The 19,229-nt window shown below is 39.9% G+C and overlaps 1 protein-coding gene across 1 annotated transcript in view; it reads right to left on the bottom strand.

Annotated features, from left to right (window-relative positions):
* szt2 (SZT2 subunit of KICSTOR complex) overlaps window positions 1-18,703 on the bottom strand; it is a 97,523-nt gene extending 78,820 nt beyond the window's left edge. The window contains exons 1-20 of the mRNA XM_079650194.1: window positions 18,552-18,703; window positions 17,242-17,367; window positions 16,683-16,856; window positions 9,729-9,899; window positions 9,503-9,625; window positions 7,634-7,796; window positions 7,322-7,428; window positions 6,489-6,699; window positions 5,650-5,820; window positions 5,340-5,571; window positions 5,107-5,236; window positions 4,138-4,283; window positions 3,892-4,044; window positions 3,495-3,609; window positions 2,463-2,668; window positions 1,549-1,785; window positions 1,285-1,363; window positions 1,108-1,196; window positions 664-832; window positions 304-421 (exon numbers count right to left, since the gene is read on the bottom strand). Of these exons, the coding sequence (XP_079506320.1) occupies window positions 304-421; window positions 664-832; window positions 1,108-1,196; window positions 1,285-1,363; window positions 1,549-1,785; window positions 2,463-2,668; window positions 3,495-3,609; window positions 3,892-4,044; window positions 4,138-4,283; window positions 5,107-5,236; window positions 5,340-5,571; window positions 5,650-5,820; window positions 6,489-6,699; window positions 7,322-7,428; window positions 7,634-7,796; window positions 9,503-9,625; window positions 9,729-9,899; window positions 16,683-16,856; window positions 17,242-17,367; window positions 18,552-18,575 (2,944 nt within the window). The 5' untranslated portion in view covers window positions 18,576-18,703. The remainder of the gene's footprint in view (window positions 1-303; window positions 422-663; window positions 833-1,107; window positions 1,197-1,284; window positions 1,364-1,548; window positions 1,786-2,462; window positions 2,669-3,494; window positions 3,610-3,891; window positions 4,045-4,137; window positions 4,284-5,106; window positions 5,237-5,339; window positions 5,572-5,649; window positions 5,821-6,488; window positions 6,700-7,321; window positions 7,429-7,633; window positions 7,797-9,502; window positions 9,626-9,728; window positions 9,900-16,682; window positions 16,857-17,241; window positions 17,368-18,551) is intronic.
* Between the last annotated feature and the right edge of the window lie 526 nt (window positions 18,704-19,229).

The raw sequence follows: 19,229 nt of genomic DNA, 5'->3' as shown, positions 1-19,229 counted from the left end.
CACTTTTTGAATATGACACATAATGCGATATACTTTGTCAGAAATAAACAAATCCAGTTACTTCCAATTGTTTTCTTTAAAACCAGCAATTTAGAATTGATTGGAACTACATTCTCGTTAATATGTATGTTTTCATAAAGTTAATGAAATACTGTGTGTCTTTTGTTCAATGTGAATACTACTTTTACTTCAGCATAGGATCTGAGTATTTCCTCCACCTCTGTTTGAGAAATGACAGTGTGTCAAGTGTTCATTCTCAAAGCAGGAAATGTAATCTTTCTACATTGCACGGTGTTATCTTACCAATCACATCCTTGAGAGGAGCAGCCAGTGAGCAGACCTGATCCTTATTCTGACACAGCTGGCACAAATACTCAAAGGTCATCATGGTGGACATACAGGCCAGGTCCCTTGGGTAGATCTGGAAGAAAAAACACAAGGTCATTTTTAAACATTGCCTTAAATAACCTTACAAACAGATATCCATACATAGATGTATACGTAGGGACCAAGTCACCCATGGAGGAAGCACTGAGTTTGCATTATCCTATTTTGTTGCTCGATTTTCTAGGATAATCTTAAAGAGATTCAGACCCCCATGCCCCCCACTTCAGCTCTATCTCATAGTGAATAAGTAAGTGTGTATGAAAATGCTGTACACACTGCTTGAGGGATCTCTTGGTACTTGAGGCCCTGGAAGTGGCGATGGGGGTCCATGCAGTTCATCACGATGCCGCTCTGTGGCTCCACCCAGCACTCCGTCACCAGGTGCAGCTCTGTGTCCATGTCAACCGCCTCCACCTCTGTGTCGTTATCTTCATCAGTGGAGAAGCTGGAAAGGCAAAAGACAACAAGCTGACTCATGTAGTAGAATCAGTGTGAATTCCAACATATGCAGAACATACATCCAAGTTAACACCTTTAGTAGCAGTACTAGTGGTAATATTAGAGGGTGAGAAACAGGCAGCATGAGAAAAGTCCTTTTTGATCATGTAAGCATAGAGACATGCAAAGTAAAGGCACAAATACAAATATGAGTCAGAAAATAAGCATAATAGGGCCCCTTCAAAATAAGGCGCTCTGTAAGATGGTTAATGGCAGTCGTACCTGTCCTTAGTAGATGTAGAGTGAGGTGGAAACATGATGTACTGAACAATACAAGAGTGACTCTCTCTGTCCGTGTCCCCTGAAATACCCTAAGAACAGACATTTAATTTAATTTAAACAAATTCAAAACTCTAGAATTTTGTGTTGCTAGAGATTGTGTTTCCTGCTGTTCTATACCTTCATCGGCAGCTCGATCACCATGTTCACGATGCCCTCTCCGCTGGCAGCAAAGTGGAAGCCTTCTGAAATGCGGATCCTGCCAGAGACATCAATTAATTATAATTAAAAGCACTAATGATCTATCAAACCTGGCAAACAATAACATACATCTCTCCTGGAAATGTTTTGCTCAGAATCTGTTTAACTGTCTGTTACAATGTGTTTTTGAATGTATAGAACACACACACAACAAGAAGAACAAGGTGAGGTGTGTGAACTCACTCTGAGAGCATGGTGAGGATGTGAGCGACCGCCTGCATGGCCACGGCCGCTCCCTGGCTGCTCTGCACCGCCCACACCCAGCGCTGGTGCAGGAAGTAACGGGACAGAGAGGCCAAGGTGGAGGAGGCCGTCCGGTTGGCTGCCATGCTCAGAGGGACGGAGCTGTTGGAGGGCTGAGGAAAGTTCTCCATGTTGAAAATGAACGGAGTCCGGAAGTCCAACGGGAGCTTCTCGTACCTGCAGAGCAGTTTCTTTCATTTTAAAGTGTTCATTTCACATAGAGGATAACCTGAGAGGTCTTTAGTCTCTTTGCACATCACAGTCTGACTCATTTGTAGTCGGCCCCAGTTGTAACTAATACTTTTTATTAAGATATTCTAACATTGCAAGAGGAAAGAGAGTTTTACTATCAAATCAATCAAAGGGGCAGTACTAAGATGAGGACATATACTAGCACCATTTATATTTCACCATATTGCAACATTTATCTGAATTTAAACATGTTAGTGTTTTAACTTTTTAATATACTCCCCCTTATAATCACTATGATTTTGTATATGAATTTAATATATTTCAATTTGTAAGTGGCATAAGTATTTGGCTGAATGTTGTAATCATTATCATTTACTTATATAGCTTATATAGATAGATATTACTTATTTTGTTTGAATATTTTATTCGTTTTTTGTCATTATTATTATTATTATTAATTAATAATTTGCCTAACAAAAGTATGCTTTTGGGTTCAACTTTAAAGCATACAATGAGGCATGTTTCCTTGCTTTGTTTCGCTTATACTCCCAGTAAATAAATGAATTTTGTGTTTTAATAAAAAAACGTGTCTATGAACAAACCAAGTCATGACACTTGCTTCCATATCCTGCAGTTCTGCTGCCCTGCTACCATGCACTGACCTGATGAGCAGCTTCTCCAGAGGCTTGTTGAGCACCACCACACAGGGCCGGTCCGACAGAGCAGGTTTGGGGGCGAGGATGGAGGGAGACTTGGAGGGTGATGGATTACCGACGATCTTCCTCTTGGTCTTGGGTGTGGCCTCTTTGTTCTGAACGCGATGAGGGAAGCGGAGTTTGAGGATTTGCTGCCGCAGCTCATCTACAATCTGATGGAAAACACAAGTGTCAGAACAGGTGTGTGCAGGTGTTTGAAAACAGGAAACAGATTATGAAAACCTAAATAAGTGCTGCCATCATTTTAAGGTACATTGCTGTCGCCACAGTAAGGAATATTTATTTTTAGTGGAAGAGAAATTATCATTTTTAAAACACAAAAACCATGTTAAAATCGATATATTGTGAGAAATTATTAATTTATTGAGTAAGTAGCCATGTAATAAATCAAATCAAATTAAACTTTATATGTATAGCCCAATATCACAAAACACGTTGTCTCAGTGGGCTTTACAGATAGAAAACAAACTACATTGTATATGATGGAGTTACGGCAAAAGGAGAAGACGAGATAGTGGGTGGAATACAAATAAAAACAAAATAAAATAAGATACAAAAAATAAAAATAAAAAGACATAAAACATTGAAATTAATTACCATAAAAATAAAATAAAATGAATACCATAAAATGCCAGCTCTAACTGAAGGCTTTGTTAAAAATGTAGGTGTTCAACGCACTCTTAAAGGTTTGGACACTCTCTGCCTCTCTGATTAAAACAGGAAGTTGGTTCTAGGACTCCTGATCTTGTGTTGCAGACTCTGGGCATAATAAGCATCTACTGTTGTATTATTGTATTATCTGCACCTATATTCAAGTATCCTCTTAATAAGACAATATGCTGTCTGTGAGGCAAATTCAATAAAAACTAAAGGCAAAATGCTACCCAATACATCACTAATAGTAGAACAACAACACAGAGTGGAACCATGCACCAAACAATGAACATAATCATGTGATCTCCTGCACATTCAATGCACCTTGTTTCTAACGTGCGCTGGTGTACCGATGGGGAAGCCCAGACGCAGCACCATGCAGGGCGTCTTGGAGATGAGCCGGACCAGGTAGAAGGAGGAGGGGGGCTGCTCCGACGAACTGCGGACACAATTCATCTTTGTTTTTTTCCATGAACTGAACAATTTTTAACAAAGTTGGTATGACATGAGATCCTCACTTGAAACACAACCTTTATGGCTTGTAACAGCTTTTAAGTGCATTATACACTCGCAATACCTTGGAGTTGTACGTAAAAAAGTTTGTATTCCTTCAGAGATTACTGGATTTATGATTTTTAAAAGCCTAAAGAGAAGAAATGACTTGTTACTGTAAGTAGTACACATGAAAACGGTCTGCTCTTAGTGCTTTCTGCTGTCTCACCTGTATATGAGTTTAACATAGGAGTATCCCTCCACCAGCACGAAGCTGCTCCAGTCCTTCAGCAGGGACGTAAGGGCGGAGTGGGAGATACGACACTGGATGGTGCTGTAGCGGCCATTGTTCCCAGCTGTGTGCAGATGTTTGGGGACAGGCCTGGAAGGACACAACAGAACCAAACAAATATGGCAGAAAATATGGCCACACAAGTCACTTCCTTTGCTGTATCTATAACTATAGAACCCTCACATGTCATGTTCAAGGATGATAGCAATGCGATGCATGTGCAGCCATCTCTGCCAGAAGGTGGCATCCATAGAGAGGATGGGCTTCCAGTAGGATGCAAACTGAGACTGAGAGGAGTCTTTGGATCCACTGTGCTGCAGGGACAGGACCTGAGAGAAGAGGAGCAGACAGAACAAAGGCTGGCTGAGAGGATAGAAAATAGGGGAGGTGGATTAGCAGTGATTACAGTAAAACGTTGCTGCTGAAAGGTTGAACACATTGTTTATTTCCTTATTGTCAACAGAGTAAATAAAAAGACCCATTGGTTCTACTGGAGACTGGAGTATTTCAAAAAAACTGCTCACAAATACATTGTTTACTTTTTGAAAAAAAGACTAATTTGCAGTGTTGGATTTAAACATAATGATGCTACTGTACCACTGTAATAACGTTAGCAACTTTTGAAATAATTGTGTCAACCTGGAATTTACCAAATATGTTCTATTTAGAGTCAAATGTGTGCACGTTTAACTGACATGGCAGAGTTTCATAAATCATAAAGTCCATCTCAGTGGCAGATCCTGTGCCATTTTAAACCAGTGTGTAAAGTTCCACTTGCTTTGGCACCCCCTGGTGGTAGTACCAAACCAATCAGGAGTTTGCATGTACATATTTACAACCCTTTTCTACCGAAGCACGTCATGAGCTGTGGAGCGGTGCAGGAGCAAGCTGTTTGTGAGACCCCCCCAAAAATGATGGATGTATGAGAACAACAAGAGCACAGTTCGGACGTAGTCCACCATTGTTGTTATTGTGAAAGTAATTCAAACTAGTGTTGCAGCAACATAAACAGTGATGTAATGACCTGACGCCTATCAGACTTGATTTGTGGCTGAGTTTGCAAGGTGAACCAACAATACCACAAGCACAAAACTCAGACAAGACACTATTTTAGTGGAAGAGGGGTGAGAGTGGCTTGAGTGTGCACAGTACCGGAGTAGTAGAGCCAGGAGGGATGTAGAACAGAGGTACTCCATTTTTTGTGCTTTCAGGAATCATGTAGTTCTCAGGAATTGAGTTAAAAGATTGGAGGTGCACCAACATCTGGTCAGTCTGATTGATGCTAGAAGGACAACACATACAGTTTGAAAAGATTTGCTACCAATGCATGATGGTGAAACTGCACAGAATCTCTATTTGTTTTGCATGTTTTTTTCCAGTTGTACCTCTGCAGAGTGTTCCAGAAGCGTCGGATGACAGATGTGCGGTACGGGCTGGTGATGGGTTTCCTCTGAGTGCAGCTGATGTCATGTAGGATGTCGTAGCTTCCCTCCATCGTCACCTCCACCCTGGTGGTTCTCTTGGCGGGGTCCAGCGGCCAGGAAGCGGATGCCAGGTACTCGATGTGCATGTTGTGTTTCCACAACAATACCAGCTTCACCTCCAGCTGAGTCCCACCTGAACAACCAGGATGAAGCTCAAAGTATGCTCCTGGACTTTCCAAATATCTGAGACGTTTTGCAAAGACAGGCTTACCTTTGGTGAGGCTGATCTCTCTGATGGTGTAGCCCTCTCTCAGGCGCACAGACACCACGCTGATCAGATGGGCATGGACTTCCTTTTCTGTGTGCTTCTTCCTCCTCATCACCAGGGCAGGGTTACCGCTGGCTGACACCAGGTGCTCATTGAACAGTTTGTGTTGGGAAACTACACAACAGTCAAGCAGCTAGAATGAGTGTTCATTTCTTTAACAAAAACAATTGTTTACTCTAATTTACATTTGGTCTAGAAACCAGTTAATAGAGTCAAAAAAGACAAAACATTGAAAATACCATTATATAAAATGTATTTTATATAACCTATGTCCTATCAGAATGTTTTTGTTAGAAATGAATTTCATATATATACATAAATTAGAATAACTGGGTGTGCAAGTGTTGTTAAAGTTATACATTCTTCCTTCTTGGTTAAAAAATAGGTCATATTTACATTTAAAAACAAAAGAGACTTATATTTAAATAAAAAATGATGGTAATTAATAGATCTATTTTGACTTTTGTAATTCATCTGTACCGGTACTTTAAAAATAATGTATGTTTAAATAAATATATTTAATTCCAAATCATTTAAAGTGTTGGTGTTCCCCAAGGCTCAATCTTAGGCCTACTGTTGTGAATATATTTCCAACTTCAAATACATTTCCTTTTAGATTTAAATAGGATTTGACAACACATAAGATTATTTATTTTAGCAATTTGCAGTCATTTGTGTTAAGTGTCTATATATCAGACACATTAACCTGTCTCCAAATTATAATATTGAGTCTGTTACTCATAACCCACAGAAAGACTGAATAGTATTCAGAGCGGCCTCACCACAGAAGTACTCGGAGTTCATCGACTCGGGGGTGTTCAGGAAGGAGTATGTTAGGAAGGCCTTGTGGTAAGTATTCATCTCCTGGCTGTTCAGGTCCAAATCTGGACAGCTGGGCAGGTATGAGCCGAAGGTGGCTAATGAAATGAACTTCATCAGCTCTACGTTGGGGATATAGCCAAAGCTGCAGTCGTATGAGTATGCACCGCCAACCTAGAAAGGGGCAAACACAATACAAAGGTCGGTGAGTTCAGTACAATGGTTTCATCGTGGTTCAACGTCATGTAAACACTTTCTGTGTAACAGTTCTTTACATTGGACTTCCATTGACATGCACAAAATATTGCCGTTTCAACATATTCCAAAATTCAAAGAGCATGGAGCAATCTGGTTCTTTTTCTACCTCTGTTTGATGTTTCACTATTGGAGCCGCATTGGTGTTGCCAACTGAGAAAGTTAAAATGAACCCCTAGTCTTACAGTGACAGACAGGTCAAACTCTGCTAGTGGTCAAGCCCACTCATATTACCAGAATCAACCGACTGCTCACAAATCATTCTCACTTCTTCCCGTTAAGTAACTCAAAGCTACTTCAGCTCATCTAGGCTAGCTTGGAGTTTATTTTACAATGTGGAAATAATTCAACACATATTGAGAATCTAAATGGTTACTATTTTACTTGAAAAAGTTTTAGTGGGATAGTGGTCAAACAAATATAGAAATACCGCTTACACCAGAAGCAATGGAAATAACACTGTCGCATTAACAATGTTGGATTCCATCTGAATCAAAGAAGCTGGATAAGGGAAAAAAAACAGAGCTGAGATCTTGTTTACCTGCACAAAGGAGCAGGCGATGGTTCCACTCCTGAGCTGGTTCAGCAGGGTTTCACACACGGCCACATCAGGAACACTCGTCACTCCATCTGTGATAATGATGATACCTGGAACACACACCTGCATGTTTAATTGCCAATTCTCAATATCTTCTTATCATTATGTGTAATCAAGTTACATCAACTTCCAATTGTGGAGAGATGCTGAGGACTAAAGGAAGTGTAGCGTCGAGTGCGAGTTCCTTAAATGTAAAGGGACATATGAATTAGTAGTTTGATTGAGAAACTCAATGTGAAGATAAGACGAACCGACCTGCACTGGAGTTTGGTGGCAGCAGCTGAAGGGCCAGGATGCCTTGGCGTACCATGCTGACCAGACCCATATCAGCCGACACCATGGAAACGCCTTGCTTCCCTTGGGGTTGTTCATACTTGATGTTGCTGGGGAGATCTGAGCTTTGGACCGACTCAACGGACTGAAGGCACAGGAGATATAAATACATTAATGTAGAACTTCATTAAAGAATTAATAATACACAATATTTGATGTCACACTTATGGTCGCTTTGGTGGAAATGGTGCATAGTAGAGTAAACATATGACAACATGTTAAAGTAGAGAGCTGAGAATATTTTAAAAGGGGTAGCGTTGAACAGAAGCGTGCAAAATATTCCGAAGGGTGTGCGGGATTCAACCACTTAACAATGTGTTACTATTTAGAGCTGGACTGTGACCTTTTACAACACCCTACTACGTGGCTCTCAACTCACCTACTGAAGACAGAAACCTTTTCAAAACACATCGCACACCCATAAAGCTGACTTTCAATACAAATACTCTTTATTTTCTGAAACAGCTGGTCACTGTTGTTTTGTTTTACCTTAATCAGACTATTTTCTGAAGCTGATGAATCCGAATGTGTTGCTATAGTGAGTTTCTCTGGCAGCGGGACAGTGTACATGAATGTGAGAAAACTAAACAATAATGAATTACTTAGTGTGACAGCATTTTAGAGATGTTTCTGTTAAATGTAATCATGTCTCTTAATCTATGTCTCGTACAAAATGAGAGTGCTCTGACTTTAAGGACAACATTTACTATTATTTGCGTTAAACACTTGCAATTAACTTATGTGCCTTTTTCTTTGATGTGTTGATGTTTTACCTTGAAACAAACAGTTGTACAGTGTCAGCGTGCTACTATGGAAACATTTGGTGGAGTTTTTAGCTAGTAAATAAACAACACACACATTGTGTAGTCAAAGATAAAAGTGATTTGTCTCGATTTTCTCACAACTTCTAAAAAAGCAACTACATTGAGCTCGATTGATGTGTCAATGGAGCTCTATGGCACAAAGGAAGAAGATACTGTAAGTCAGGCTTTTATACACGCACACAATATTTGGCAGTAAATACATTTAATGTATGCTCCGCACAAATAAAAACGTGTAGAATATCTACAGCTTTGGGCTTTTAAAGAGGCTGACATGAAAAAGACACAATTTATGTGTCAGTGCTTCTCTTGAAGAAAATTGATATTCTTTGTTTTAATGAGATATATTGTTTCACTCCCTGCAGCAGTCAGACTGTAGAATCACCAAGCCCCCTGGTAAAAAACCTCACACACAGACTCCAGTCCCACTGCAGTCAGCATGTCGTTGTGTCCCTGGGAAAGACACTTGACCCCAAATTGCTTCTGTGGCCACAGTACTGAATGTATGTAAGTCGCTTTGGATATAAGTGTCTGATAAGTGAGATGTAATGTAATGATGTGCAATAGCACTGCCTGTAAATATACAACTTCGTGAATTACCACAGCTCATGTGCAATTTAAACTCAAATGCAATTTATGCTTTATTTTTCATTCTTTTGTAACATTACCATCTACTTCAATTTTGTAATGGTCACACAAAAATGATACTGCTACTTACTTTTTTACAATGGTGTACTTATGTGATTTCTTTTTTTACTCCTTGTGTTTTTATAACGTGTGCCTACTTTTTTTTTTTTTAAATATGTAAGTCTAATATTTGTATTTAAATCTGCACTGTAGCTGTTGTAATGCCCCAAACCTTTTTCACTGCAGGACAAATAAAGGATTTCTGATTCACTAACAACATTTGTTCTTATCTTTAAAGGATTAAAAAAAGAAGACATTGTCAAAATACTTGAAGAGCACTTGCCTGATCCTGCTGCTGATGCAGGACCTCTGCGATGCTGCTCTCCACCGCTCTGAGCTGCTGATAGATGTAATTCAGGAACTCCACCAGGTCTGTTCTGTCCAGCTGACAGCCCTGCACCAACACCTGCGGGGGGGAATAGCCTGTCAGAGGACTGCCAACGAAAAACCAAATACCATACATGACACACCAGTATGGAACAGGATCACACGTAAACTACTTCAGTGACCTGATGGGAAGTGAGGCCAATAATGGATGAATATGCCAAGATGGTGAGGAAGATCTTCGGCTTGAACAGCTGATCAGTTCCAGGGACTTTGAATGGTTGAGCCAGACCGGCCAGACACCTGGATAAGGCGTGAAAGACCTCATCGAAGATCATCTCTCCTGTGCTGTCATCCTGCACAACAGAGGACAAAACACCATTTCTGAGAAACTGTTGTCCACATTTACAAGAGCGCTTTATACTGTAAGTGAATTGCACTCCAAAACTGAGACATGCTAAATTACCAAAGTACAGATTTGTATAAAATGGTGCCCTAACAGAGGTGCAAAGATGCAGAGAAGTGAAAGAGAAAATATGAATGACTTTGTTCCTCTTTTTGATTTTATTTTGGGGTTTAGAGAGTGAGGTAGAACAAAGCATAACCATGTGTTTGCAGTACTTTAAAATGTCTAGTTTTTTTTATGGATAGTTGTATACAAATATGTTTAAGGACAAATGTTTGAATCCTTCCCATAACCGATGGACCCTGTCTGCCTTCAACCTATTTGGATCTGATGTTCACAGAGAGGCATACATGTCAGCCTGGATGGAGACAGTGGACTAAGGGGGTGAGCTGCAGCTTTGACAACAATAAAGTATACAAACTTCAGCTGTAGAATTATAACTCAAGCATAGGATGGCAATTAGTGATCATCATCAGAGGCCTGTACTACAAAGCCGGTTCAACCTAACCTGGATATGTTTGAGTTAGCCGGTTGGCCTAATCCAAAACATACGCACTCTCGCTAAACGGCCCTACGACACGGGTTATCAAGTGGATCGCTCAAGCCAGCCGTGTCCTATCTAGTTAGGTGCGCGTTCACATGAAAGGGGTGGTATTTGGAGCATTTGACCAATCACAAACATGGAGAAGCGTACTGAAAGCGCAGCGTCATACTTCCTGAATGAAAAGTCAACTATAATATTAGACAAATATAAGACGTTAAACTTTAAACATCCATGACTTAAACACTTTATCCAGGATAAAAGCCACACCTGCAAGGTGAATACAGCTGGTAAAAGAAAAAGTGTTTGAATGCGTACATTAACAGGTTTACGATATCACTGCCCCGTCTAAGACACGATCTGACTTTAATTACATTTGACTCGAGTGTTTCATCAACTTAATGTGTTGCTTAAAATAATACTTCTGCATACAGTATGTGACACTGTGAGTGTTGCACGGCCAGATACGGCTCAAGAAGCTGACCATTTTGAAAACATGAAACCGCTGTTCTTTTTCATGATGAAAATAGAGAAAATGAGTTATTTTCCAAAAAATACATATCTGGTGACTGGCTCTTTTTTTTTTATAACAGTGGAAATGGATTCTTTTGCATTATTAGTTTTTGCACAAAATCAGATTGAACAAAAAAGTTACATATTAGTCATTCGGGACAAAAATGTCCACTTCCAAAAACTACTCTAAAATGACAACAGATTAATATTTTTTTTTTTAACTTTTTGGGGTTAAATCTTTCAATCAACTTCAGTCCTGATCAAAAATACCAAATGTTAAATTATGTTCAGGATTTTAACCCTTGAACTGCCAGTTTGAAAACATGAATTTGCGTTTTCTATGAAAAACATTTAAAAAAAGGCAGTTATTTTCCATATAATGAATGTTGGGGGGGTCGGCTTTTTTATTTTTCATCACAGTCTTGGATATGTCAAAGATTAGCAACAACATTTATTTTTACACACATTAGCCACTCCTGGCCAATCCACTCCCATTATAACCACATCTTTTGATCTCTCCGCCATACCGGTATAAAATCATGCATTTTGTAATGTCAGGGTTTTATATTGGTGGAAAATAGTTCAATTTGTCCTTTTTATTCTATATCACCAGATATAGAATTACATGCTTGTCATTTCTTGGTTTCTTTGCCTGTTGTATAATGGGGCCCTGACAGCCATTGGAATACGTGTATGCAACTAATATGATGTAGGTGTGTTGGTATGGATGTGGAAGAGTGGTATCAGCTGAGAAATGTGTGTGTGTGTGTGTGTGTGTGTGTGTGTGTGTGTGTGTGTGTGTGTGTGTGTGTGTGTGTGTGTGTGTGTGTGTGTGTGTGTGTGTGTGTGTGTGTGTGTGTGTGTGTGTGTGTGTGTGTGTGTGTGTATGTGTGTGGGTGTGTGTGTGGGTGTGTGTGTGTGTGTGTGTGTGTGTGTGTGTGTGTGTGTGTGTGTGTCTGTGTGTGTGTGTGTGTGTGGGTGTGTGTGTGTGGGTGTCTGGATGTACAGTTTGTGTGTCTGGATGTACAGTGTGTGTGTCCAGAGACAACAATATACAGTAGATTTGGTTTACAGCAAGTCGCAGTTTTCGCCTCATATCTTTCTTTCTTTCTCTCTCTCTCTCTTTTTCTCTCACTCCCTCATTCCCAAACTCATACACACTCGTACATATTAAACCTCCTTATACCTTGTATGTGTGTGAGTGATTGTGTGTGAGAATGAGACAGGAGTAAGTGTGCTCTCATTGCGTTTTGTTTTTCATTTGTGCTGTTTCATGTGTCTTAGAGGTAAACAGATGTATGGTCTTGACCCAGCTTGACCTCGATGTTTTGAATTGTTTGGAACTTCAAAGTCCTTTGATAATGTCTCTTTAGCAAAGAGATATACACAGCCATACATACAGTCCTTGAAGTAAATAAAAACACCTGGCTGCAAAGCCAAAGCTTCAAATATGTGTAGTTTGGCTGGATGGTCATTTCATTCCTGTGATACGCAACAAGCAGTACGATGAAGAGGAGCTTCTCTGTGGGACAAGAGGTCTCATGCAGCCCGTAACTTCAGCTGCAGGACTCATCCTCTGAAACAGAAACTCCCTGAGAAGGAGAATCTGGTGTGGATCTGAACTGTGCTTGAAGGGAGTCAGCACAAGGATAAAACACTTTTTCACCAAACATGAGAAGGAGAATCTAATGTGGAGTTTGCATTGGAGTCTGATCCTTCTTCGTCCGACCCTTCCCCTGAAAGTGGAGAGGACACAGAGGATCCCATCCCGTAGCTGCGCTACATGCCTCTGCACTATCCTATCCGGAGGATCGTGTCCATCATGGCAGTGGGTGGACATCAAAACATTTTCAAATCTGGTTTCCCTCTCACGAGGAAACGCCGCGCTACATTCCTGCTGCCAGAGGTTTGGTTTCAGGGCCCACGCGGTATGCCATTACGAGTGGCATGAATAAGAATTCATGACGTGGAATCCTTCTTTGATTTATTCTTTACCCCTGAGATCATCAGCAGTATTGTCGACATGACACACCTGCATGGGGGACGTTCGGTGGCAAACTGGAGGGATGTTGATGCCACAGATGTTTGAGCAAACATTGGATAGGATAGTGCAGAGGAATGTAGCGCAGCTACGGGATTGGATCCTCTGTGTCCTCTCCACTTTCAGGGGAAGGGTCAGACGAAGAACGATCAGACTCCACCACAAACATCTGATTATTTCTCTAAGCATGGCTTCACGTGGCGGCGCAACGAATATTCTTGTTACTCCTGGGGCAATCTCTGGTGCTATCATCCCCTTTGTGGTGTGATTGAGGAGGGGATCACTAAGCACTTTAGTGACCATCAGGCTTTTTCCATCTAAAAGGTTTTGTAGTCCTTCATACATCTCAACCTCATCACCATCGTGTTGTTCCTCAGCAGCTCCTCTGCAGCTCCTCAACCTCCCCAGCAAAGGACCTCATCGATTCCTCTGTATCAACGTAGGGTTCGGGGCAGAATTGGTCCTTCTTCTCTGCCCCCATCCGATAAATGAACTGTTTGGCAAAAAAGTGTTTTATCCTTGTGCTGACTCCTTTCAAGCACAGGCAGATCCACACCAGATTCTCCTTCTCAGGGTGTTTCTGTTTCAGAGGATGAGTCCTGCAGCTGAAGTTATGGGCTACATGAGATCTATTGTCCCACAGAGAAGCTCCTCTTCATCTTACGGCCCATCCACACCACAGCTTCGACAGCTTCAAAAACGGTTTCCAACGCGTCTGCCCATTCACTTTGAATGGGGTGACGTCACGTTGCCTCGCTTTTCGCCGAACTGAATTGTGGGTAGCAGAGCGGAGCTTTCCTGGCGTTTCAGGCTGCAAAAGTTGAGCAATGTTCAACTTTTGAAGCTTCTGAAGCTTTCGGTGGAAGCGTCAGCCAATCAAATCATATGCCAGTACAAGCTCTAGCCAATCAAACCGCTGCTTGTGTGTCAGGGGCGGGAGATTCATGTGATTGGTTGTTGGTCGAGCTTCAGACACGTCCGCCGGCAAGCTTTTTTTCAAGCTGTAGTGTGGACGGGCCGTTACTGCTTGTTGCGTATCACAGGAATGAAATGACCATCCAGCCAAACTACACATATTTGAAGCTTTGGCTTTGCAGCCAGGTGTTTTTATTTACTTCAAGGAGTGTATGTATCGAGTATATGTCTGTTTGCTAAAGAGACATTATCAAAGGACTTTGAAGTTCCAAACAATTCAAAACATCGAGGTCAAGCTGGGTTAAGATCATACATCTGTTTACCTCAAAGACACATGAAACAGCACAAATGAAAAACAAAACTCCATGAGAGCACATTTACTCCTGTCTCATTCTCACACACAATCACTCACACAAGGTATAAGGAGGTTTAATATGTACGAGTGTGTATGAGTTTGGGAATGAGGGAGTGAGAGAAAAAGAGAGAGAGAAAGAAAGAAAGATATGAGGCGAAAACTGCGACTTGCTGTAAACCAAATCTACTGTATATTGTTGTCTCTGTACATCCACACACACACACACACACACACACACACACACACACACACACACACACACACACACACACACACACACACACACACACACACACACACACACACACACACACACACACACACACACACACACACACACACACACACACACACACACACACACACACACACACACACACACACACACACACACACACACACACACACACACCTAAGCTGATACCACTCTTCCACATCCATACCAACACACCTACATCATATTAATTGCATACATGTATTCCAATGGCTGTCAGGGCCCCATTATACAACAGGCAAAGAAACCAAGAAATGACAAGCATGTAATTCAATGGTAAAATGTCACATCTGGTGATATAGAATAAAAAGGACAAATTGAACTATTTTCCTCCAATATAAAACCCTGACATTACAAAATGTATGATTTTATACCGGTATGGCGGAGAGATCAAAAGATGTGGTTATAATGGGAGTGGATGGACACGAGTGGCTAATGTGTGAGTTTTTTGTTTAAGCTGATTCTGTGCAAAAACTAATAATCCACCAAAATAAATGTTGTTGCTAATCTTTGACATATCCAAGACTGTGAAAAAAAAAAAAAAAACGACCCCCCCCAACATTTATTATATGGAAAATAACTGCCTTTTTGTGCATGTTTTTCATAGAAAACGCAAATTCATGTTTTCAAACTGGCAGTTCAAGGGTTAAAATCCTGAACATAATTTAACATTTGGTATTTTTGATCAGGACTGATGTTGATTGAAAGATTAAACCCCAAAAAGTTAAAAAAAAAAATATTAATCTGTTGTCATTTTAGAGTAGTTTTTGGAAGTGGACATTTTTGTCCCGAATGACTAATATGTAACTTTTTTGTGCAATCTGATTTTGTGCAAAAACTAATTATGCAAAAAAATCAATTTTGTTGCTAATCTTTGACATATCCAAGACTGTTATAAAAAAAAAAGAGCCAGTCACCAGATATGTATTTTTGGGAAAATAACTCATTTTCATCATGAAAAAAAACAGCGTTTTCAAAAATAATTGTGAAAAAAACCTTTTAATATAATGTTTTTATCAAAGTCTTTTGCAGTGGACATTTTTGTCTCGAATGACTAATTTGCGTAGTCCAATCGAATGATACAGGAGGGTTAAGTAAGATTTCTTAACGCTAATGTTATAATAGTCAGATTGCTCTGAAGATGGGAGGTGATATTCTATTAATGTTCACGTTCACACAGTCAGTTGATTTTTGCCGGCCGTCTTTCCTGCAACGGCAGCTTTTCTGTATTTCCTTTCTCCTGTAATATGACTTGATCGCTTTAAACTCTGCACACGGAGCTCTGACTCGTCAGCAGGCAGTGCTTTCACTGAGTTGAGCTCTTAGCCTGCAACCTAACCTGCTCCGGGGCAGGTTAGCCGCACAGCATAAGTTACCATGGAGATCTAGCTCGCTAATAAGAGAACCAGCGTCGTAGGACCGGAAAGCCGGAGTTTTCCCAGAAGTTAGCCAGCTAAGCGAAAATCCTGCTTCGTAGTACAGGCTTCTGGTGTTCCTTGAGATTGTGCTGCACTTTGTGTACACAAGTACTCAAGGTTTGTTCAGTCCATAACTAAATCAGATGTACACATTACAACTTAAACAAAAAAGCCGCTTGAGTGATTTTTGTAATTGTATGCAACCTGAATATTCGCCAGGAGCCAATATAGTACTTCATTCAAGTTTTATGTCAAATTAGGTTTTAAAAATGTTTCAACTTTCACCGATGCATATAAGCTTTGCAAATTCACATGTATTCACTTCTTTGCATTGCCTTTGTAAATAATCGTGCTGAAAGAAAGGTGTATTTGTGTTTGGTCTGAACACAAAATAAAACTGACATTATTGTTTTGAGCCTTATCCAATGCAATGTGCACAATGGGATGCCAGCACGTCCAGAGTGCATTGGTTAGTAGCACATTTCAGATACATGTAGCTGGACCCAAAGGCAATGCAGCAGAGGATATGTACTTGAGGGAAACAAATTAAGGTTTTATGTACGATATTGTGTATATACAGTATGCAGAAAGATCTATTCTATCCTGACATAGCAACATTAGAAACAAGATTGAGATATTTCTTGTTGCAAGTTACAACCACTTAACTGAGTCTTACCACGATCCCTGTGGAGGGGCTGAGGTCCAGCTCGATGATGAAGCGGTACCTCCGGGCCAGGAAGGTGGCTCGAGTGGACGGCACCAACATGTGGGGGTACGTGGTGGGGGGGGAATCTGTCTGCCATCCTTTGGGTAAGATACTCAGCAAGTCCAGCTCGTTCTCCGAGTTCAGCTGTAAATTAGTCAAACACAGTATCAGTATCGTATTATTTGAAATATTTAAGAGGATCAGGAATATATGAAACTGTAACAAAAATATGTTTCCACCTTCGGGTCATCTTTTTTTAACTTTGTGCTTTTTGTAGACTTTTTGATTTATTATATTTTAAGGAATGTATCAAAAAAAAATCCAACTGCATTGAATTTGGGGATTCCATAGTACCCCTATAAAGCAGTTTGAAGAGGCCCTATTGTGTTTTTTGGAATATTACCTTTAAGGGGCTTTTTCCTCAACTGCCTAAAATATGACCAAAATATGCATCATTAGCCCTTGAACAGTGGCTTCGAAGTAAACAGTACGCATCTTCACATGACTTTGGTCTTTGTGATCAACTCACCAGTTCAGGCTTTGATGCTGGCCAGATAACCTGGTTCAGTTTACCAAGAAACCAGGCCAGACGCACATTCCTGGAGATGCGATACTCCTCCTTCATCAGGAGGTAGATTTGGTCCGCCTCCTCCACCTTCCAGTGACAGACACATAGAACATTGTCAGCATTAGGAGCAGTACAGTAGAGTATGTTTTGCATTATTAGGGTGGGAATTGGCCAGTTTTTTTATACCGACTAAGAATACAGCACTGATTTAGCCTCTGTTATTGCATCAACTAATACATCTTATTAACGTTAGTCTTCCTGTAGTAAATCTGATGTAAACTCACATGTTGACACTGACGTTCAAGTTAAGATTCATACTCAAAACTGAAATGTAAATAAGAACAACTGTGCAAATGCTGTACTTAGGTACAATTTTGAGGTACTTGTAAATCACTTGAGGATTTTCGTGCTATGCTACCTGATACTTTTACTTTACTAAATGTTGGAGGTCATTTTTTACTTCATTTAAAAATATTAGTTACTAGCTACTTTGCAGGAATGGACCTCTAAGACTATGAATCAACCAACAAATCAGTATGTATTATTATATGTTAAGCTACCTAACAGTATATATCAAGTCCTTTAAATAATCCCTACTTTTACCAAGTGAACATTGACATAAATGCATTCATAACAATCCTAATAGAAAAATGTTATATGTTTTTATCTGATATGGGGAATAGCCTACTAGGAAATGTGTACTTTTTTTGTTTGTACTTGAAATATATATTGATGCCAATCCTTTTTGTATTTTGTACTTAAGTACACTTTTGAATGGAGGAATTTTACATACAGAGTATGTTTACAATGTAGTATTACTATGTTTTACTTAAGTGAAAGATCTGAGTATTTCTTACACCTCTTCTCAAACTTAATGCATTTCTTAAATAAAATGCACTACAAAACTGTAGTTACCAAGGCACTGCATCTCTATGCTGCATTCATCAACACTATGCTGCAGAGCCAGACACACAGGAACTGATTTGAACTTAAATGTAACTGTTAGCTCGAGACTAACGTGGCTCGTGCTCACTTGCAGCTTGGTTGTTATTGCTAGCTGTCGAGCTAACGTACAGCTAACACTAGATTATATACGTCAAGAGGTGTTAGCAAAGCTCTATTTGCTTGGGACTGCTCATACTTAGGCTTTAATTGAAACAGGACTTTGTCTGCAGACTTTTAGGGCAAACAATTTGATGAAAAAACGTGCTCTTATTTTCCCAAGATATGCAACCCCTGTTGTTCTTTCTGCAGCCAAAAGGTAAAGGTACCTCATTGTCCGGTCTCTCTGCCATGCCGTGAATCACATAGGGACTGCCTCAGCTGACCGGTATTCACTTTGGTTTGTGGAATATAATCCGCCCAATACTTGTTTATCATTTGTCTTGTCCGGTCTTGTCAGGTGTTCGCAGAGTAGTGTCGGTTTGGGTGACAGTGCATACAGTTTCCGGTCAAATCTTTCAAAATAAAACGTATTTGACCCACACGGACATAAGCATATTTAAAATGACATTAGTATATTATATGACATTAGTGTATTTCCATGTAATGCTACTTTTATTTCACTACATTTAAAAGGGAAATAAGGAATTTTTTACTCTATTATATTAAACAGCTTTGGTTACTTTTCAGATTTTGCATTAAAAAACATATGATCAACTTTTTACATAATGCATCTCTAAAGATATAATTACTGGTCTAACTGTTTCACGTAAAAACAAATGTAGAAGTATACAATATATTAAAAAAAAGGGTTTGTGTGTACAACAGCAAAATGCTGCTTGATGCAACTATTTTATTAATCTTATAGGCCTATTGTCATATATAATAATATATTTATCACATATGAAGGGCCATTTTATGCAGAACTAGTACTTTTCTTTTTATACGTACATGTTCTCTTGAGTCTGTACTTTTACTTAAGAATGTAGGATGTGTATTTGTAATAG

The sequence above is a fragment of the Notothenia rossii genome, assembly GCF_949606895.1.
Source record: "Notothenia rossii genome assembly, chromosome: 1".
Taxonomy (NCBI): domain Eukaryota; kingdom Metazoa; phylum Chordata; class Actinopteri; order Perciformes; family Nototheniidae; genus Notothenia; species Notothenia rossii.
Note: the sequence above shows the minus strand (reverse complement) of the source record. Positions and strands in the feature narration are given on the sequence as shown.